Consider the following 21,387-nt stretch of genomic DNA (forward strand, 5'->3'; position numbering starts at 1 on the left):
CCGCGTGCAAGGCAAATGCCCTACCCGCTGTGCTATCGCTCCAACCCCTCATGTGCTATCGTTCCAGCCCCTCATGTAGGTTTTGATGCCTGGAAAATTTAAGAATATCCTCTCTAGTAATATAAATGAAAAATTAAAACATATTAAGCTGAAAATAAGATATTATACAGTAGTATAAATGAGAAAAAATCCAATTCCCTACCTTTTATTTTTCATTACAAGTATTCTGAATTTTATGTCATCTTTATATTACATAGATCCCTTTAACACTTAAAACTATAATATAGGTAAATGTAATACCTCCTCATCTTATCTGTTCTTGGTTCTTTATGAATAATTATTAATACATATTTCAACTATGTTCAAAGAAGTATGTTATTGGATTAGATCAGCCTTTCTTTAGTACTATAGTGCTTTCAGATGTCATCATCAAATTTGTATTCAGTCAAAATATACTAATGATAAGTTTTATAATTTTAAAAATTTTTAAAAAGAATTCTTTCTGGTTTACACCCAGTGATGCTTACTCTTGGCTCTGCACTCAGGAATTACTCCTGGTGGTGCTCAGGGAACTTATGGCATGCTGGGGATCGAACCTGGTTGACCTCCTGGCAAGCAAAAAGCCCAACCCACTGTACTATGGCTCTCGCCCCAAGATAAGGTTTTTTTTGTTGTTTGTTTTTAATGTAAACACATTAAAAACAAAAAAATTGATAAATTAACACTGGACTTATATGTTATCAAAAAATTGTTGTTTGGTTGCCACAGTTATCAATCATTAGGCTGACATGGTCCTTCATGTTTTAGAAGAACACCCAGGAAACCTTTCCTTTGTGTTAGTGACCTGAGTTGAGGTGTGCTCCCATGTGTGTGACTTTCAATGAGATATGTACAACTGTAGTTGGGATGATTGTGCTGAGCAGCCAGAACGAATGCTTGGCGTTCCCTTCCTTCAGTGCAGGACTCTGGGAAGAGGTCTAGAAACCCATATCAGAAGCAGAGAATTATGGGAATGGTTTTCAAACACAGACTGGTACTAGTCTGAAGAAATTTCCTGCCAGTCTAAAAAGTACCTGCGGATTACCTGGCAGTGGCTTTCAGCTGCCAGTCTGTGAACCGGTGATGGCTCTCAGAAAGGTTGCGTCTCTGACCTAGAGGAGGAGGAACTGGATGCAAGGGAACAGGCCCCTACCCTGTCCACTTTGCCTTGTGATTGGAGTCATTTGGCTTGTATTATAATTGTGATTGCATTATTTCACTGTTTTCTTCTTCTGTCTTTAGGGGTTGTGGCCACAACCAAACGGACTGGCATTCCAGCTCCTCGAGAACTTGCAGTTACTGTCTCAAGAGAGAGAACTGTGCCACGAGGTTCCTCCAACCCAAGGAAATTGGTGTCCAGCCCAACTTCTTCCAGCACACCCACACCTGTCAAGCATCTGAGGACCGCTTCCACAAGACCCAAGCAAGAGAATGAAGGTGGAGAAAAGGCCGTGCTGGAGTCACAAGTTCGGGAGCTTTTGGCAGAAGCCAAAGCAAAAGATAGTGAAATTAACAGGCTTCGAAGTGAGCTAAAGAAGTACAAGGAAAAAAGGTCTCCAAATACTGAAGTAACTAATACTGTAAACCCAAATGTAGGTGGAACATCATTCTCATCAGGTGACTCAGAGTCTTTGGTAAGAGCTTTGGAAGACAAGAACAAGAATTTTGAGAAAGAGCTTGCTGAACTAGAGGAAGAAAACAGAGTCTTGAAGGAGAAACTCACTTATCTTGAGCACTCACCCAATTCTGAACCAAGTCACACTGGTGATAGCAGCTGCCCAACCTCCATTACTCAAGAATCCAGCTTTGGAAGTCCAACTGAAAATCAGCTGTCAAGCGAAGTGGAAGAGTTTAAGAAAAATATACATGGAAATGCATTACGGAAGTCAGGTTCTTCAAGTAGTGATGTTACCAAAGCTTCCTTATCACCCGATGCCTCTGATTTTGAGCACATCTCAGCAGATACCCCCTCCCGGCCCCTATCTTCCACTAGTAACCCCTTTAAGAGCTCAAGGTGTTCTACTACAGGGAGTTCTCCTAACAATGTGAGTGAATTGTCCCTGGCATCCCTTACAGAGAAGATTCAAAAGATGGAAGAAAATCATCACAGCACAGCAGAAGAGCTGCAGGCTACTTTGCAAGAATTGTCAGACCAGCAGCAAATGGTGCAGGAATTGACAGCTGAAAATGAGAAGCTGGTGGATGAGAAAACTCTTTTGGAAACTTCCTTTCATCAGCATCGAGAGAGGGCAGAGCACTTAAGTCAAGAAAATGAGAAACTGATAAATCTTTTACAAGAACGAGCAAAGAATGAAGAGTCCAGTGCTCAAGAAGGAAAAATTCTTGAACTGGAGCAGAAGTGCAAAGAAATTCTTGAACAGGGTCGCTTTGAAAGGGAGAAGCTACTCAACATTCAGCAGCAGCTTACCTGTAGCTTACGGAAGGTTGAGGAAGAAAACCAAGGAGCTTTAGAAATGATTAAGCACCTGAAGGAAGAAAATGAAAAGCTGAATGGGTTTCTAGAACTAGAAAGGAGTAATAAGAGTGTCATGGCCAAGACTTTGGAAGAATGTAAAGTTACCTTGGAAGGACTGAAGATTGAAAATGGATCTTTGAAAGCTCATTTGGAGAATGAGAAGCAAAAAGCTGGAGAGACCTGTCCCACAGGGCCAGTAGCAGAAGGATGTGAAGTTCAAGAGATGTTGAAACTAGCTCAAGCTGAAAAAGATCAGCTGGAACAGTCTTGCTCTGAGCTTAAACAAGAGTTACTAACAGCAAATGGGGAAATTAATCGTGTTTCAAATCTACTAGCCAAGGTAAGAAGAGCCTTTTCTTCTCCGGTATTTGTACATTCTTGTTTACCCTTTTATCTTTGACCTTGGAATTCAGAACACAGACAATCCTGTGCTTAGACAGTTTGTTAATGAATTCAACATCTAGCTTGAAGATTAGATTCTAGGCTGGCCATAAGATACAAAAATGAAACACCCCAGTTTATGACTCCAGGCAAATCAAATTGTGGGGAAATAGTGAAATGAATGAGTAGGTATGTTTCAGGGATAAAGAATTTTGATATTTCAGGTATGTGTTCTACTACTAGTTGAAATTCTTTATAATGATCCTGTATATATTACTTTTTTGATTTAATATTTTTAACTTAGTCTCATCTTTAACCTTTTCACACAATTTTAAAGACTATTCATTTATAGCTAGTTTGTGTATACTTTATAAACTTGCTGTTGAACATTTATGTTTTATCTTGTCTCTCAACATTATAAATACAGTTTTTATTTATCTGATTATTTCCTTAAGAAAGATTCCTAGACACTGACTTAACTGTGTTCGACTGTGACCATCTTAAAGATTCAGCCATTCGGCCATATTGCTCTCAAGATACATACCAGTTTCCACCACAGATCATGAGAATACATGTTTCCCTGAACTCTTTCTGACACTTGATAGGAAGTTATTTTAGGTCATTCTAATTTGTCTTTATTTGATGTACCCTCCCTCTACCCCCAAACCTTTTTTTCTCACTCGGAAAAGTCTTCCTAACCCAAAATTAAATAAATTTTTATTTATTTTTAAAGTATTAATCAGTCTGTAATTTTGTTTTATGATGAGCCTGGCAATGATCGTACAACATTCAGCCCAGTGACCGAGGCTACCTAGAGGTAGCTTTCCCTCCCTGCTTCCTCAGTTTTGGGTCTGTGATTTAGGGGCCCATTGGTGAAAGGGTCAAAATCACCTTTCCAAACCTGGAGTAAGCCCTGAGCATCACTGGGTGTGGCACACACACAAAAAGGAAAAATAACACCTCCAAACGCTGGGTGGGCCTGTATGCTCTGGGTTAGGCCCCCCAAATAAAAAGAGACAAGCTAATTACCTTCCTATCTTATTTCAAATTTGTTACTATTTTAAGAAACAAATTTTGCCATGAGCACAGAGGTAGATTTTCACTACTACTTACCTGCCTTGTGATTGTGACCTGAACCTAGACTGGACTGACAGAAATCTTCATGGGGGGTAGTGTTAGGAATTTGTCATTGCCTGTGTTCTAAATTCTCAACATTTTATGGAAGGTATGGCACCAGTTCCATCAGAAGGTACTACTAGTCAGCTGCTCATTTTAACACTACGCTTGTTCCTATATTCTGTGGAATAAATCCCTCCATCGTTCTGTTGTAATATGTTTAATCTCCCTTCTCAACGGTCCTTCTTGACCCTCACCTTTCTTGGTTATTTCAGTTGGCATTATGTTAAACATGTGCCAGTGAGAAATAATATGTTTTCTTAAGGAAAAACCTTTTTTTTCCTCCTGATCATAAAATCATATATGCATTACAAGAGGGTTAGGAAACAATACTATACCAAACAAAATAAATATTTCTTTTTATCTCATCATTTTGAGAAAAGCACAGGTAACATTTTGCTTCATATGTTTTCAAATGTTTTCCCAGTTTATACTCATTTGCTGCCTGCATGTTAACTTGTATAGCCCAACAATTACAATATTTATTCTTCCTGTCCAGAAGAATAGGATGTTTCCCTACATTCGTTCTCTGCATACATAGCTTATCGATTTTGTTCTTTTTGGAGGGAGTTGGATTTGGGCCATAACCCCTGGTACTCAAGGGTTATTCCTGTTTGGTGCTCAGGAGAGACCACTGGGAATTTGGGGATTTAAACCGGCTACATGGGTTGCAAGGCATGTGCTATAACCTCAGTACTATCTGACCCTTATTCTTAACCTATTTTTGATTATTTTTCTACTTTTTAAAAATTAATTTTAATTATTCTTTGTATATTTACTTTGTTTCCTTTTAGTTTCTTTTCCCTTCTAGTTTCTTGAGTAAATTTCTTTAACTTTGTCCTTTCTTGTTTGATGATGAGAGTATTTTAAAATATGAATTTTTCCCTTTATCACAATATTCACGAAATATAGAGGTTAAAGTTGAGAATTTTCTGGGATAAAGTCAACTTGGAGGAAAATAAAGTCTTTGTTTCTTTCTATAGTACAAAATACAGTAAAGATGCTTTAAACCAAATTTTATTTATATTGTCCATATATTCCATATCTTTATGGACTGTTGGCTGATTAGAACTGTCAAATACTGTTCAATAGGATGAAAAAGGTTCTCACTAATGCTTTGAGGTAAAAATGTGAAGCAGGATTTCACATAGGGTTTTTTTTGCTGTACATGTGAAGATTTTGGCCTGTGTTTTCCTGCTGCTTGTGTATATCGACATTGGTCTGTAACTGGAGTGAACTAGCTGCTCAAGGTATTTTTTATGCCCTTGTTTGTTACCAGAGGAGAATCTAGCCCCCAGCCTCACTAATTGCTTCTTGTAGTTCTTCTGGAAAATACCAGCTAATTTACCAGTGGAACTTAAGGGACTCGGCCCAAAGAAAACAGGAGCACTTTGAACACAAAACTATAATGAAGGATATAACGTGCTAGACGGATAGGTAGAAAGTCTGGGTCTGTCCGACTCAGTTAATGGTTAATTTTTTGACCTTGGGAAGGCCCCTTTATATTGTACAGTGTTGACAAGAAGTGTGATATGGGCCTCATTCCTGACTGAAAGGGAATGCTTTCAACAGGATGCCTATTATTATGTGCCTTTGTTCTATTTTTTTAATTAAGTTTTCCAGGTATTTTTCTCAGAGATGTTTTGTTTACTTTTTTAAAAAATAAAGATGTACATTAATATTTTCTACATTTACTGTAGATTTCAAAGCTCTATAGTAGCTTTATTATAAATGATTTCTGTCAGTCCAGTCTAGGTTCAGGTTGCAATCACAAGGCAGGTAAGCGGTAGTGAAAACCTAGCTCTGTGCTCATGGCAAAATTTGTTTCTTAAAATAGTAACAAATTTGAAATAAGCTATATTATTGTAGGTCAGATACATCTACTATGATATTTCAGTTTTCATGTAATCCTTAGGTTTTCTTCCTTTAATTTATAATGAGTTTTATTATAGTAACAGGTTTCTAAGGTAGTCTAACATTAAATCGTTTTTGCATTCCTAGAATATTTTGAATTCTTCAATTCTTAATTACTTTACTTTGTTATTTTGCATGGAATTTTCAAATTAACTGCCTTCAACAGATGTCGAAGTGACTTTTCTAGTAAGCACCAAGTAAATTGCTTGTTGATGATCAACTTTTACCCTTGAACCTTGCTTTAATTCACTCTGGTTCTTAGCAGGGAGTGAATATTGTGGAGAAAGAACAAAATGATCTGTTTATAAAGGGGGAAAGCTTTGCCAAGCAGTCCTATGTTCTCATAGATTTAATAAACCTTTGTAAATTTCCAGCTTAGGTAATTATTTGGGCTGGAGTGTTAGCACAGCGGGTAGGGCATTTGCTGTGTAAGTGGCCAACATGGCCGACCCGAGTTCGATTCCTCTGCACCTCTCGGAGAGCCCGACAAGCTACCAATAGTATCTCACCTGCATGGCAAAGCCTGGCAAGCTACTTGTGACGTATTTGATATGCCAAACACAGTAACAATTGTCACAATGGAGACGTTACTGGGCCCGCTCGAGCAAATCGAGGAACAATGGGAGGACAGTGACAGTGACAGGTAATTATTTACATGACTTGGATATTGTTAGAGGAGTTGCTGAAACACCATTTTTATTGTTAAGGAGCCACTGAAATGCCTTTTGACAGAGTAGGTCCTTCCTCTACCTTATAAATTTTCCTGGCTGCTTGAGTCTATTTGTGTACAGGGCCTCTGTACAGCTTGATGAAGGGTCTGATTTACACAGAATCCAGAAGTCTCCATCTCTAGTAAGCCACACCTGGACCTGCACAGGCCAGCGGGCCACCTACAGGTCTGTGGGTTTGTTTTCCCATCTATAATGCAGTCTAGCTTTAGACTTATTTTGACTTAACAGTTTCTAGTTGTTTAATATCTTGACTTCAGGTTACAGTAATACTTGAAACCTAGCTTAAGGAGAAACATGCTAATTTTATCCCCGCGAGATGGAAAGTTTCTAGATGTTCTCAAGAGTTTGCTTCTTTCTACAGAGTCGAATTAACTCTTCCAGAGGAGTAAGAGACTTATTGTGCTCCTGTGCAAGAGCTCCCACACATCTCTGGGGTGTCAGGTGCTCAACAGTGTTGATAAATCTGATAGAGTAGAGGAGAAATTGGGATCATTCTGCATAAAACATGCTGGATACTGTTGGGAAAGTGGGTTTAATATTGATATTTAAAGTGAAAACATGGGCTGTTCAGTTGTCTCTTCAGACATTTCCTTCCCCCATTCTCTCAATACCTTTGGTTACCAACAAACAGCAATTTTGCATTGTGTGGAGACACCATGTTTGGTTTGCCCATTTATCAGTACATGGACATTTGCTGATGTTTTAATTTTTTTATTATTAGTAGTTCTTTGAACTTTTGTGTACAGGTACAAATTTTTGTGTGAAGGAGTTGTCATGTCTCTTGGTTATGTTCCTCGGTAATGTAATTCTCCCCCCCCCCCCATTTAAAAAAAATGAATTACCATGAGATATAGTGTTGTTCGTGATTGAATTTCAGTCATACAATGTTCAACACTCATCCCTTTACCAGTGCTCATTTCCTGCCACCAATGGCCCCAGTTTCCCTCCATGCCTGTCTTCCTGTCTTTATGCAGATAATTTTCTTCTCTCCTCTCTTCTCTCTCTCTCTCTCTCTCTCTCTCTCTCTCTCTCTCTCTCTCTCTCTCTCTCTCCTTTTACACACTGTGGTTTGCAGTATTGTTAACTGAAGGGTTATCATGCTTATCACTCTACCTCCTTTCAGTACCCAGTTCTTGTCCAGATTAATCATTTCCAACTATTATTGTCATAGTGGTCTTTTCTCTGTCCTAACTGCATCCTCCCCCCCACCCCCACCATGGCAAGCTGCCGATCATGGACCAGTCCTCCAGGTCCTTGATTCTGTTGTCTTTGGATACTATTCTCATACTATTTTAGTTTTTTTAAAAAATATTCTGCAAACGAGTGCAATCATTCTATGTCTGTCCCTTTCCCTCTGACTCATTTCTCTCAGCATGGTACTTTCCATGTCCATCAATGTATAAGCAATTTTGTGACTTTATTTTTTACTAGAAACTATGTAGCATTCCTTTGAACCATAGTTACTTTATCCAGTCATCTGTTCTCAGACAATTGGGTTGTTTCCAGATTCTGGCTATTATGGATAATGCTACAATGAACATAGGAGTGCGGATGCCCTTTCTGTATTGTGTTTTTGGACCCCTTGGGTATATTTCCAGGAGTGATATATTCCTGGGTCATTTGGAAACTGAATTTCCAGGGTTTTTTTTTTGAGTAATGTCTGTATTATTTTCCAAAAAGGCTGGACCAGTCAACACACCTACCAGCAGTGAAGGAGAATCCCTTTCTCCTTGCATCCTTGCCAGCATTGGTTATTCTTGTTCTTTTGAATATGTGCCAGGCTCTGTGATGTGAGGTGATATCTAATTGTTGTTTTGATTTGTATCTCCCTGATTATTACTGATATTGAGTATTTTTTCAAAATCCTTGCTTTTGGCTATTTGTATTTCTTTTTTAAATTTTATTTTCATAAAATTGTTCACAATAATTGATTACATTCACTATTTCAACACCAATTACACCACCATTACACCTTCTCACCACCATTATTTTGAAGTGTCCCACCACCACATAAGCCCGCCCCACAGGCAGATGCAAAATAATTTAGTTTGTATAGATCGTTATGAATAGTAGAATATGTCTGTAAGGGTCTATCTCACAGAGATTCAACAAAAAATCAAAAAAAAATAGTATGTGAAGTTGTGTGCCTGCAGAAGTAGCCGCACGCTCCTGGGATTCTAAAAATTAATATAATTGGGGTCTGGAGCCATGCCTGCAGTGAGCTGCTTGGTTCTGCAATTCATTTATGACACTGGATCATGACCAATGGTACACATAAATGGCACCTGGAGGCAGTTCGTGGGCATGACAGCCAGGCCCTGAAGAGGTGGAAAGATGGGAAGGGATGGGCGACTCCTGATCCCATGAGGCCTGGCATTTTCAGTCACTAGTCAGTCCTGCATGCCTGGGATTTTTAGTGGATTTATTCTCTGGTGTGGGAGGCCCAGGACAAGCCTGTGAAGATTGGCCATGAGGGTGGCAACGATTGGTTCCTGGAAGTTTGGGACTGCTGGGATTCATCTGGCACAGGCAGAGAAAGAGGATGCCTGCTCCCATCTGAGTTGCCCCAGTGAAATCAGCCTGGCGCATGGTGTGGGGTCATCCCTGCAGTGAGTTGCTTGGTTCTGAGATTCATTTGTGAGTGGCCATTTGTGTGTTTTGAGGAAGCCTCTGTTCATCTTGTCTCCCCATTCTTGAATAGAGTTGGATGTATTTTTCTTGTAACATTCTACAATGGCATTATATATCTTGTATATTATCCCCTTATCAAATGTGTGTTAGGTAAATAATTTTTCCCTCACGATGACCTGGATACAAAGACAGCCTTTGTATCCAGGTCATTGTTTCCTTTGAGGTGCAGAAGCTTCTTAGTTTAATGTAGTTCCATTTGTTTATCTTTACTTTTACTTGCTTGGTCAGTGGTGTTTCATCCTTGAAGATGCCTTTAGCTTCAACATCATGGAGAGTTCTGCCTATGTTTTCCTTATGTACTGTATGGATTCAGGTCTGACATTAAAGTCTCTAATCCATTTTGATTTTTGTGCATGGAGTTAAAAAGAATGAGTTCATTTTTGCACACCACTGACCAGTTTCCTAGCACCACTTGTTGAAGATAATTTTCTTGCTCCATGTCATATTTTTTCTCCTTTATTAAAGGTTAATGGATTTTATACTTGAGAGTCTATCAGGATATTTAACTCCATTTCATTGATCTTGGTTCTGTCTTTATTCTAATACCATGCTGTTTTAATTACTACCACGTGGTAATTCTTTAGTCCTTTTGGAGAACTTCGAATTGACCATTTTACATTCCTGCAAGTAGTATATTGGGTCCCATAGTATCTCCACATCTTCACCAGCATATATTTTTTTCTTCTTTATTAAAGATTAACAGATTTTATATTTGAGGGTCTATCAGGATATTTAACTCCATTTCATTGATCTTGGGTCTGTTTTTATTCCAATACTATGCTGTTTTAATTATTACCACATGGTAATTCTTTAGTCCTTTGGAGAACTTCAAACTGACCATTTTACATTCCTGCCAGAAGTATATTAGGGTCTACAGTGTCTCCACATCTTCACCAACATTCTTTAATTTGGTTGAAGGTTCCAGGTTACCCTTTTCAAAATGTTGTGGCTACTTACGTTTTTTGGTCTGAAGAAATTTAATACAGTTACAGGCTCATACTTGCAGCTGAAAAAACACCTTTGTCAATGAGTGTGGTAGAATGAAGGAGTGACGCTGGGCTGGATTTGGAGGAGCTGTTGGTCTAGCGGGGTTTGGTGAGGAGGTGCTTGGGACACAGTGGAGAGAGATGCTGTGTTTCATGGCTGTGCAGTGTGTGAGGCGATGTAGATGTGCAGCTGTGTGAGGAGGGAGAATTGTGGACTGGATGGATGCACAGCTGATGTGCCAGGCCTGTGTTCAGACTGAGCCGCCGCACCTCAGAACCTTTCGGCTCAGCCGCAGGCTGGCCCTAAGGAGCCTCCAAGTTGCTGAGGCTTCTCTGGGGGTCGCCTGAGATTTTTTGTGCAGTATCTTTAGAAGTAAAAATATGTATAACCAGTACTGTTTGCCAAGGTTTGCAGTTTGTTGAGCTTCAGCACTACAGTCCTAGATGCCCTTTACTTGGTCTAATCATCTAGTGGTAAGATCATCTTTTCCCATGGGAGAGAATCTAGATTTGTGTAAGGCACCATCAGAGCCAGCAGAGAAATGAAAGCTCTGTAATATCAGCAGTGTGCAGGGGCTGTACCCAGTGCTTCCCCCAGGACAAAATCATTCTTCTACAAGTGCTGTTGTTATGCTGCCTCTCCAAACTTGCTCTCTACACAGGGGCTCTCCCCACCCTCCCATTTCCTGGAGTAGCTGCACCAATGACTAGTCGTGTGTGTGTGTGTGTGTGTGTGTGTGTGTGTGTGTGTGTGTGTGTGTGTAGTGGGTGAGAAAAAAATGGGATTGGGGGGAGGTAAATAAAGTCCCAGACCCTTATTTGAGCATAGATCAAGCCCAAAGGCATGGGCTGGGGAAATGCCTCAAAGAGCATGTGCATCGTGTGAGGAGCTTTGCATCCCCAGCATGGCATAGTACCTCTTGCACTGAGTTGGAAGTAGCGCTGAGGACCACTGAGGTCTCCACAATAAACAAAAAGATTAAAGGCAGTATAGCTCTGCTGCTCCCTGTGAGAGAAAAGGAGATTTTTCTTGGGACTTCCTCAACACTCTTTAGCTCTTTTCTGTTCCTCTAGGGTAAGATTCCCAAAATTTATTTCAGAAGATTGGGGGCCGGAAAGATACTCCAGCCAGTAGAACATTTGCTTTGCACACAGCAAGCTGGAATGTCTGTGAGGCTGAGCCCTGATGGGGGGCCCTCATGGACTCTGTTCCTTCAGCTGTGGTGGTTCTCAGAGCTTCAAAGATAGTTCTTGGGGACCTGGGGGTAGAAATGGGGGATGTCCAGGAATGGCTAGAGCTCCAGGGATTCTGCTGGCCCCAATTCTAGACAAGGTTGATTTTTTTCAAACAAGTGGCACTTGGGATCCATGAAAAGGAATTCCAATTATAAAGGGAAACTGCCGTAACACAGCCAGTGTTGTCTGATTCTTTCCCATATTGGTTGGCTTTTATTTCTTTCCTTCTCTACCTCCTTTCTTTATTCTTTATCGCAGCCTCCCAGTTGGAAAACCTTCCAGTGTTCCATCAGATATTTGTTCAGTGCTTTGTATTGGACACTGTGTAGACACTGACCTACCATTTCTTTATACAATAATAAATAAAGTGAACAAAGGAGTAAGAGTAATAGTACAGGGGGGAGGGCATTTACCTTGCACTTGCCAATGTGGATTCGATCCCTGGCACCACATACCATCCCCAAGCACTGCCAGGAGTAATTCCTGAGTGCAGAGCCAAGAGTAACCCCTGAGCATCTCTGGGTGTGGCCCCCAAACAAAACAAAACAAAAAAGTGGACAAGTGTCCAGAGAGATAATACAGTGTATAAGAGTCTTGCTTTGTATGTGGCTGACCCAGGTTCAGTGTCAGCACCCTGTAAGCCAGGAAGGAGTGAGCCTTGAGCACTGCTGGGTGTGGTCCCAAAACAAAACAAAACAGAAAAAGAAAGCCAACAAGATCCCTGACCCATAGAATTGAGAGCTGGCAGGTTTTACGCTCGATTAGAATTGGAACAAAATTCTGTTGTGTATGGGAATTTCCCCTCTACTCTCCAAATCTCTAGAAAGAGATATATAAGCTATCTAAATTATGTTACCTAGTAGGTATATAACTAGTAAGTAACAATGAAAGGATTATAGACATGGGCATAGTTCATTATATGATCATTAGTATGGTCAGGCAGTAGAATAATGACCTAGAATGATGTTTATCAATATAGACAGATCTTAAACCATAAAGTTATTAAAGTTATAAAAGCATGTAATAAGCTTAGAATAACACAGGATGAAAGCATATTACCTTACAATACAATTCAATATAGTACAGTACATTGAAAAAACAGAATAGAGCAAAATATCACTTTTGTGAACATTTAAAAACATCCATGGGGGGCTGGAGCGATAGCACAGTGGGTAGGGTGTTTGCCGTGCAGACGGTTGACCCAGGTTCAATTCCCAGCATCTCATATGGTCCCTCAAGCACTTCCAGGAGTAATTCCTGAGTTCAAAGCTAGGAGTAACCCCTGTGCATCACTGGATGTGACCCAAAAAGCAAATAAATTAAATAAAAAATAAAAACATCCATGGACCAGAGATAGAGTACAGTTCTGCACATGCCAACCCCTGTTCAGTCCCTGTCACCACATAGGAATAAACCATGAGCACCATCAAGTTGAGCCCAAACCAAAAAGAAACAAACAAAAAAACCCCAAAAAGTACCATCCTGAACAATACTACAAAGTCCATTAACACACACCTATGTATGGTATACAACTGAAACATTATTTAAGGAACAACTTCACATCAGTTTCAAGAAATGAAGCATCTGTTGCTCTCCAAGGTAGAGGGTAAATTAAGGATTTATTAAATCTTGTTAAAGTGAAAATATTTATCAACTGTCAGAAAATGAAGTAATTGTTAAATCTGGTTCTTTTTAAAATATTTAAAATATTTACTGAAAAAGTTTTGAAACGAGTGTTCTGTGCCACTTTTCTATTCCCATAGAATAGAACCTTTTGTGCCATCAGCTGGTGTTCTCTATCATAAATATTGTTCTTCTCTAAAGAAACAGTTACCTGAAGTAGTTTGTGGCAATTCCAGATTGGGGCTTGGTTCAGCTCTCAGGAACGCTATTCCTGACACACCAGCAGAGGGCTCTGCTCTACAGCCAATGTGAGGTGGAACCTTAACACCCAGGACTCTCTCCTGGAGTATATCCAGGCACTCAAAAGCAGGCTCCATGCAGACACAAGAAAGAGTGATACTTAAATCCATGCATCTGTCTTTGTTGGAGCAAAATGCTGGGGGAGAATCCTTTGGCTATTTATATACTTGTTTCTGTAGGTATAGTCTTGGCTATTCATGAGGTTAAGAACACACTATATGGGCTGGAGTGATAGCACAGCGGGTAGGGCATTTGCCTTGCATGCGGCCAACCCAGGTTCGATTGCCAGCATCCCATATGGTCCCCCAAGCATCGCCAGGTGTAATTCCTGAGTACAGAGCCAGGAGTAACCCCTGAGCATCGCTTTTTGACCCAAAAAGCAAAAAAAAAAAAAAAAGAATATAGAATATGTTGGAGAGGTAGTACAGTGGGTAGGACTCTTGCCTATCCAGGTGGCTGACCTGAATTCTATCTCCAGCATCCCATATGGTCCCCCAGATCATCCAGGAGTGATTCCTGAGCATAGAGCCATGACTCAGTGCTGGGTACCACCTGATGTCAGCTGTCCTGCACCACAAAATACAGAAATAGGGCTAGGGAGATAGCTGCAGTGTAGGTGTGCATGCCTTGCATCACAGGGCCATGAATTTTTCATCCCCAGCACCACTGAATGTGTCCCAGAAGACTCCTGAGCACCACCAGGTGGTCCCAAGGGCCCCAGCACCTCTGGGCCCCACATTGCTAAGCCTTGCCATTGAACCATCCAGCCTGGTCTGATGGAGTATTGCCAGGAGCACCACATGAGCACTGCCTGAGAGTCCCCACCCCCTAAATGGAAATGATGTCAGATTCAGCATCGTGTCAGAGCTTCCTTTGGTATTGCATGCTGATGGGGCTGAGGTGGGGATTTTTTTTCTTCTTAAACTGACCTGGAAATTTCTTTTTACTTCTAGGTAGAAAAGGATTATTCTTATCTGAAGGATATATGTGACCATCAAGCAGAACAGCTGAGTAGAACCAGCCTAAAACTGCAAGAGAAAGCATCAGAGAGTGATGCAGAGATAAAAGACATGAAGGAAACCATATTTGAATTGGAAGACCAGGTGGAACAGCACCGGGCTGTCAAATTACATAATAATCAGCTCATCAGTGAGCTAGAAAGTAAGTGAAATGAAATTCTGGTAAGCTGTAAATCAGAAGTGAGTGAGATACAGAGAAACCAATAGTAGTGAGTGACTGTTCAGATACATGTTGCCTGGAGTTTCAGGAAGATCTTCCTGCTGAGTGTTCTGTGACCTATTAAGAATTGCATCCTCAGGACTGAGGAGTAGCTCAACATGTGCCTAGAGTGCTGGAGATCCTGAGTTTAGTCGCTGACACTGAGAAAGAACAAGATTAATAGAATTTTAAAAATTAAGCTGAAAACTGAAATAGGGCGTGTTTGGGTGGTGTGGCTGTAAACTAAGCTGCAAACTGGCCAATGACCGGATCGCCGTTCACATGTTGACAATGCACTGCCAGTGGTAAAACTGCCAGAATTGTCCTCCTCCGCCCCTCGCCACCCCCAGTCAGTATCTGTCACACATTTGCAGGCGTTTGTGGGTACGTGCAGGGCAATAGAAAGTGAGTCTTCACTTGCATTCTCAGCTGAAGTAGAAGGAGGTGTTTTATCTCCCATCCTGCAAACAAATGTTTTTTTTTTTTCATTATTTAGTGCCAGGGTGGTCTGTCTGTCTGTCTTTCTTTCTTTCTTTCTTTCTTTCTTTCTTTCTTTCTTTCTTTCTTTTCCCTTTGTGGTTTTTCTTTTTGTATTTTTGTGCTCCCCCCACTATTAATTAAATCTAGGACCTCACATCTGGTCTACTACTGAGTCATACTGTATTTTCGTGTGTGTGTGTGTGTGTGTGTGTGTGTATGAAGCACGATAGTTTTTGCCAAATAAAACTTATTTGGAAAGGTGAGGGTGGGGCAGGAAAGGGTCAGAAGGAATACCTGTTCAAGAAGAGATAGAAACAAGAAGCAAGATTTGTGTCCAAGAGAGACTCCAGGCTTGAAGAACCTTCATGCTTTTTTTTTTTCAAGATAATTTTTTTAACTCCCTAAAATAGCCCCCAAGAGTGCTTTATTTGTGGGAAGTCTAGGTTTCATCCTGGCACCTCATAATCCTCTGAACACCACCAGGAATAGTGCCCAAGCATTGTACACTGTGGAGATGGCCCCAAACTAAAAAGATTAAAAATAAAGTAAGTAAGTAAAGGCCCTCCCGTTGATCATCGATTTGCTCGAGCGGGCCCAGTAACGTCTCCATTGGAGACTTTGTTGTTACTGTGTTTGGCATATCAAATACGTCACAATGAGCTTGCCAGGCTCTGCCATGTGGGTGAGATACTCCCGGTAGCTTGCCGGGCTCTCCGAGAGGGGCGGAGGAATCGAACTCACGCAGGCCATGTTGGCTGCGCGCAAGGCAAACGCCCTACCGCTGTGCTATGTATTGTATGAAAGGAGAGAAGGTTAGCACTCCCCTTGACAAGGATGGAAGAAAAAGATTAAGTAAGAAAATAATAAAACGACCCCCAAATATCATGCTGAAATACTACCCAGTCCTAAGTGTAGGAAAGTGTCCCTCCCTGTGCTCTGTGAATGGAATACACTTGCTCAGTAAGCCTTGTTTCAGCATGAATTGTAGCATTGTTGATTCCGAGTTCAGTGTTAAGTGAATCACCAATGGCCAGTGAATTTTTCCCTGGTAATGGAAGTTTCCAAAGAAAGTATAAATCCTCCAAACTGTGCAGGAGACTGCTCCAGAAAGTGCTGGTGCATCCAAACTGCATGTGCAAGAGAGAGAAGTGGTGAAGCCTGTGATTCACGAGACAGTGAGTGATTTTTAAATCCAGGGACAGTGTAGTTGTGGGGAAAAAAAGAAATTTTTGGTCACCTTGCCCAGAGTGGGAACAGTGTTAGTTCTCAGAATTCAAACAGTTATGTAGCATGAAAAAAGTAAAAAAAATGACCAAGGAAATGGCTCTGTGGTAGAGCTGTTGGCTTGTGTGTGAGGCTCAGGGTTCAATACCCAGCACTGTTAAAAATGAAACAAAATGAAATCTGCAGGCATGAGAGAGAGTGCAGTGGGTGATGTTTTTGCCTTACATGTGTCCAGCCATGGTTGGATCCCCAGAATCATGTGTGGTCCCTAAGCACCACCAGGAGTGGTCCCTGTCAGGAGTAAATTCACAGCCAACTGTGACCCTTCCCCACCAACCCAAAAATAAACCAAAACGCCCACTGGTAGGTGCTACTACAAATAAGGAAACTACAGAAGAATTTAAATACCTCCTGACTGTTGGGAGAACAGGGTCTATGGAGGGACAGACTTAGCACTAATCATCCTGCTTTGTCTTTAAAAGACATTGACAAATGAGCCTGTATAACACAAATGACATTGCAAATAGCATTTTAGTTAACAAAAATACTGTGGGCAGATGCTCCCAGGAACCTAATAGTTCCTGTATTTGCTGTAGGAGCAATAAATAGATCAGTATTTGCTAATTCAGTATATATGGCAGCCTTACATAACCACCATGAATAATGAGAATCCGCTATATTTTCAGCACCTTTATTAATCGTTAACACTAGCATTGATGTTGCCGCTCCATTCTTCAGTGGACGTGATGGATGGTAGAACGGAGCATAGAACTCAGTGCTCACGTCATCCAGTCTGTTCTCAGCAGTCACGCTTGAGGAAGCAACAAAAGAGCCAGCTGCCACTGGCTGTGTGTTTCCGAGCACAGCGCCAGGGCTTTCTCCTGAAAAGTATTTCAAAAGAAGAGTCCTACTGCTTTGTCTGGTGTTTTGTTCTTGTGCTACATTGCTACTGAAAATTTGGTGAGATTGCCCCCAAATCCAAAGGGGTCAGCACAGATGCAGAAACTAGCAAGTAATTAATATGCAGAGCTAATGTCAGGTTCCTTTGCTGTCATTTCCAAGACTGAAAATAACACAGATTATGCATCTTTTGAAAAGCTTTCTAACTTCTATCAAGGGTGCTGAGGTTACTGTTGAAGATGCTTTTTTGTTAGAAGATCCAAGAACACACTTCCAGCCTTAGAACTATTACTTCTCCTGAAAAGCTTCTTGCAAGAGGGATGGGCAGGAAAAGAAGAAACTAAGTATTGCTTATTCTGTAGCATTGACAATAAAAGAGCAGGCCTCAGATTGGTTTAGAACAAATGGAGAAGGACATAACCAACTGTATATTTTTTAAAAGATTCTCTGGCAATTCTGATTAATATCTGCAGACTGTTACTTGTCTGGAAGAAGTCAAAGAATTATTAAAGAAGTTTAATTGGATATGATAATGGATTTGACCGGATGAAAATGAAAGGAAAGTGACTGAGCATCTCAGAGAGAGTTGGAGGCAGGCCAAGCAAGGGATGGAAAGTTCTTAAAAGGGGAAAGAGCGTTCAGTCACCTGTGAAGCTGTTCAGTCAGACACGCACATCCCAGATTTGGTCTCCCACTGCTCTATGGGTCAGAGTGTGGGGCTTGAATTAGCACTTTGGAAAACTTTCTTGTGATTCTGCAGCTCTAGAAAACTGGTCTGAAGATCACAACTGTGAAAACCATTAGATCCAGAGCCCTTTACTTCATTGTGGAAGAGGACTCAGGCTCATTTTGTGTGAAAGTCCGGAGGCCAAATGAGTGCAGTATCTCTTTCCATGGTGCTACATAGTTGTACAATCTGTCATGTCTGCCTCATTAAGCACCACTCACTTTCCAAATTATCTCATTTCCTGTCTTAGAGAAACTTCTCATTTCTTACTCCCAGGTTTTAGGGTGCTAAAAGGGGATTGCATTGCTCAGAGATAGAGCACCTGCCTTGCAGGTGACAAAATTAGGTGACAAATTCAGTCCCAACCTTCAGCTTTGTCCCCTTGCTGAGTGGGACCTAGATTGCTTGGCACTGTACTTTGTCGCACTTTGTCTCCTCTGTCGCTGTATCAGAAGTGTGTGATTTCAGACATGGGTGTAACCAGGTATCTCCCAGTCATTGCAACAAGGAGGAAGGAAACATAGGGGAAGGGGGAGGGAAGGAAGAGGAAGGGGAGAAATTCGTAGTGGAATGGGTAAAAGTTGAAGCTTGCTGAAAAATTTGCTCCTTTGCCACATAGCTTACCTTCTCCCAAAAGTCTCGTGGCTTTCCCAGCATTTGTGTAACTTTTATTTTTAGGCAGTGTGATAAAGCTGGAGGAACAGAAGTCAGACCTGGAGAGGCAGCTAAAGACTCTAACAAAGCAGATAAAGGTGAGGTGTGGTCACAACCCGGAGTCGGGTGTCTTCCCCATCATTTTCCTATAACGTCCCCCTGGCTGGACTTTGGGAACCTTTGAAGAACGCCCTGATCACTTTCCCTATGCTGCCTGCTGATGGAGCATTTCTCCCGCACGGCCCTGGGACTGCCGTTTACTGTCCACAAAAAGTGAGCTCTGAAGCCCAAAGGCAAACCCCCTCTGCCTGATCCCGTAGTAAGAGAGTAATTAACTGTACCTTGTCAAAGTGAACCCCACCCCCAGCAACCCCACCCACTAGGTTTTCCTCAGTGATGTCGGAGGGTGGGGGGGAGGGGGGAGGGGCTGAGCCCCTGCCCCGCCAGGCGTCTGACTCGCAGGACTGTTCTCAGGAGGAGACTGAGGAGTGGAGGCGCTTTCAGGCCGACCTGCAGACTGCAGTGGTGGTAGCCAATGACATCAAGTGTGAGGCCCAACAGGAGCTCCGCACCGTGAAGAGGAGGCTGCTAGAGGAAGAGGAGAAGAATGCCCGGCTGCAGAAGGAGCTGGGGGACATGCAGAGTCTTGGCAGGTTGGTCCTGAGCAGAGATACTTGCATGGCGCTTGGCTTCTCGCTTCCTCTCTGCATGGGCTTCCATCCAGAGATGCCGTGCTTTCATGTCTTTTTATCCTGATTTTTCATTTCTTACCTAGACTCACTCTGCCATCACTTCCTCCGCACCAGGACTAGGAATAGTCTATTGAAGAGTCTCTCCAGGTGCCTCAGGCAATGAGAAAATCTTCACTTCCATATACATAACAGTTCTGACCAAGTTTTCATTCAGTTTTCAAGAATAAAAGTCACATCTCAAGATGCTTTCAGTTAGTGTTCATGAGGCAGTAGAACCACAACTTTTTAAAAATAAATTTATTTTTAAATTTTATTTTTATAAAGCTGTTCGCAATAATTTGTTAAATTCAATATTTCAACACCAATGCCACCACCATTACACCTTCCTACCACCATTATTTCAAATTTTCTCACCACCACCCAAATCTGCCACAAAGACAAGTGCTAAATAATTTATTTTGTATTGCTTGTTATGAATAATCCACTAAAAATGATTCAGAAGGTTTCCTTAGAGGCAAGTGTGTGAAAATTGTTGTATTTCATCTTGGAGCCATTAAGCCCCTATATAAGAGATCATAAATCAAGATCAGTTGCCTTTTCCTTTACACCCCATCCAATGTGGTGTGCTACTCCTTGGTATATCAGTGGCATAGATTAAGAGATGTCACGTGGCTGCTTTTGCTGCATGCTCCAGGAATTCTAAAATTTTAAATATGGTGCTAAAGCAGGAATTAAATTTTTAATTGGATGGTGACCAGAGGCTAGCCTCACTTTCACTTTCGTAGCAGCTACACATGTGGTCACGGCTGGAAGGTGGAAGCTGAGTTCACTCCCAGGGGTTGTAAATCACCACTAGATAAAGGACTCTGTTTTCCTGGCCCAGGGACATGTTTTTTGGCAGCAAACACCCAATACAGGCACCCACTTCATTAGAACAGGATGATCCCAGGTTTGACTGATGTGTGACTTTTGATAAGAACGAAGAAAGAGAAATTGTGCTAGCAGTTACCCCAGAGAACTTCCTAACAGTCAGATTTAAGGGACGGTATTACCATTACTATCTCAAGTGAACTCAAAGTTAATTACTATTTAAAATTCAAAGACTGGGGCTAGAGTGATAGACAGTACAGCGAGTAAACACTTGCCTTGCATGTGGCTGACCTGGTTTTGATCCCCAGCATCCTATATGGTCCCCCAAGCTTTGCCAGGAGTAATTCCTAAGTGCAGAGGTTGGAGTAACCCCTGAGCATCGCCAAAAATTTAATGACTTATAAACAAGATGGTCTGTCAGGCATAAATTGATATAGTATCGTCTTTCCCAGTTAGGAATAGATGTCATCTTTTGGGCTCTTAGATATTAGGAATTGTTTTAAAATTTTAAATGTCTTTCAAATATGAAGTATATTTTTTAATCAGATTTAGGTAAATCTGGATGCTGACTTATACAGTTTGCTCTTTCTGCATTGTTTCCAGGATCTGGGAGGGTTGATTGGCCAGTTTCTGAAGCATTGGGTCTGATGTATTACCATGAATTTCATAGTGTTAGAAGTGAGGTCTTCTCAGAATTTGGTTTTGCTTCCCTTACCAAACTTGGCTCCCACCAGTCCCTCATTCCTTTGTTTATGACTTTCAAATAAAAGCCTTTTGAGGAGGATATGGTAACACATGTAGCTCATTCCATGAATCACTCTGTTAGCCAAGATAATTATTTTACAGCTGCATCCACAGCCTATGGCTACCAAGGCACATGCATTAGGTTCAGGAAGTAGAATAGGAAAACTGGATTTTATAGTCTTCCCTGTGAAATGACTTTGCGGTCATTCTAATTTATTTCTGTTTGCTTTTGTTAATTTGCGTATTTGCCTTATATTGTATGGTTCTGGAAGAGGAACCAAATCATGTTTCTTCATCTATACATTATTTTAAAGGCAAGTGGTAA

The 21,387-nt window shown here is 41.2% G+C and overlaps 1 protein-coding gene and 1 pseudogene across 5 annotated transcripts in view; both read left to right on the top strand.

The window, feature by feature from the left end:
- The window catches only part of SPECC1 (sperm antigen with calponin homology and coiled-coil domains 1), a 422,681-nt gene that overhangs the window by 203,350 nt on the left and 197,944 nt on the right, over nt 1-21,387 (top strand). For all 5 annotated transcript variants that reach the window (XM_056135727.1, XM_056135728.1, XM_056135726.1 and 2 more), the window contains 4 exons: nt 1,282-2,855; nt 14,507-14,714; nt 18,781-18,854; nt 19,231-19,409. In XM_056135727.1, coding sequence (XP_055991702.1) covers nt 1,282-2,855; nt 14,507-14,714; nt 18,781-18,854; nt 19,231-19,409 — 2,035 coding nt within the window. The remainder of the gene's footprint in view (nt 1-1,281; nt 2,856-14,506; nt 14,715-18,780; nt 18,855-19,230; nt 19,410-21,387) is intronic.
- Nucleotides 16,042-16,101, top strand: LOC130044603 (uncharacterized; annotated as a pseudogene).

This window comes from Sorex fumeus, unplaced genomic scaffold (assembly GCF_029834395.1).
Source record: "Sorex fumeus unplaced genomic scaffold, SorFum_2.1 ptg000122l, whole genome shotgun sequence".
Taxonomy (NCBI): Eukaryota; Metazoa; Chordata; class Mammalia; order Eulipotyphla; family Soricidae; genus Sorex; species Sorex fumeus.